General features: G+C 66.0%; 1 protein-coding gene across 1 annotated transcript in view; it reads left to right on the top strand.

The window, feature by feature from the left end:
• The window catches only part of SEMA4A (semaphorin 4A), a 5,211-nt gene extending 4,612 nt beyond the window's left edge, over nt 1-599 (top strand). Inside the window, exon 13 of the mRNA XM_019473161.1 lies at nt 1-599. Coding sequence (XP_019328706.1) covers nt 1-599 — 599 coding nt within the window.
• The last annotated feature ends 224 nt before the right edge of the window (nt 600-823 follow it).

Raw genomic sequence — 823 nt, 5'->3', positions numbered from 1 at the left:
TCCGCCTACCGTGCCCCCGCCGCTCCGCCCTGGCCACCTACAGCTGGCAACAGCCCAGCAGCCGGGGGGGCCGGGGGGACACAGCGCTGCTGCCTGACCACACGCTGGTGGTCATCATGCAACGGGGGACTGCTGGCACCTACAAGTGCCAGGCCACTGAGAATGGCTACACCTGGACCGTGGCTCATTACCAGCTACGGGACCCCAGTGGGGCGGCCCCCCAGCCGGACGGGCTGGCTGAGGAGGGGTTGGCCTGGGCATCCCCAGCCCCCGGCACCCCCCGGTCTTACTGGCCCCAGTTTGTCACCGTCACCGTGCTGCTGGCTGTGACGCTGGCCGCCGCCGCCTGCCTGGCCCTCCTCACCTACCACGACCAGCTCAAAGCCAGGAGCAAGGTGCGGGGGTGCAGCACGCCCCACAGCCCCCCATCCCAGCGCCGGGAGAAGGTACCCCTCAATGGAGAGACCGGAGAGCCCCCGGCACCCGGAGTCCCCACCGAGGAGGAGGAGGAAGGCTCCCGTGCTTGCTGCCTCCAGCTTGATGGGGACATCGATGCTGATAACAACAGGCTCCGTGTCCCAGCGGGGGACACAGCGTGATGCCGCCACCGGGTCGGGGAGACCATGGGGAAGCAGTGGGGTGTGGGAGGGGTATGAATGTGAAGGGTTTTTTTTCTCTTTTTTAATTTAATACACGTGTTTTAACATAAGGTAACCTTTTGGGGTAGTGGCAAGGGGCAGTGGGGTGGGATGGGCCCCTGGGAGCAGCGGGGGAGGCAGCAAGGGGGTGGCATGGGGCAAGGAGGTGGGATGGGGAGAGAGTG

This window comes from Aptenodytes forsteri, unplaced genomic scaffold, assembly GCF_000699145.1.
Source record: "Aptenodytes forsteri isolate BGI_AS27 unplaced genomic scaffold, ASM69914v1 Scaffold230, whole genome shotgun sequence".
NCBI classification, from domain to species: Eukaryota; Metazoa; Chordata; class Aves; order Sphenisciformes; family Spheniscidae; genus Aptenodytes; species Aptenodytes forsteri.
This window is presented reverse-complemented; position numbering and strand designations above follow the sequence as displayed.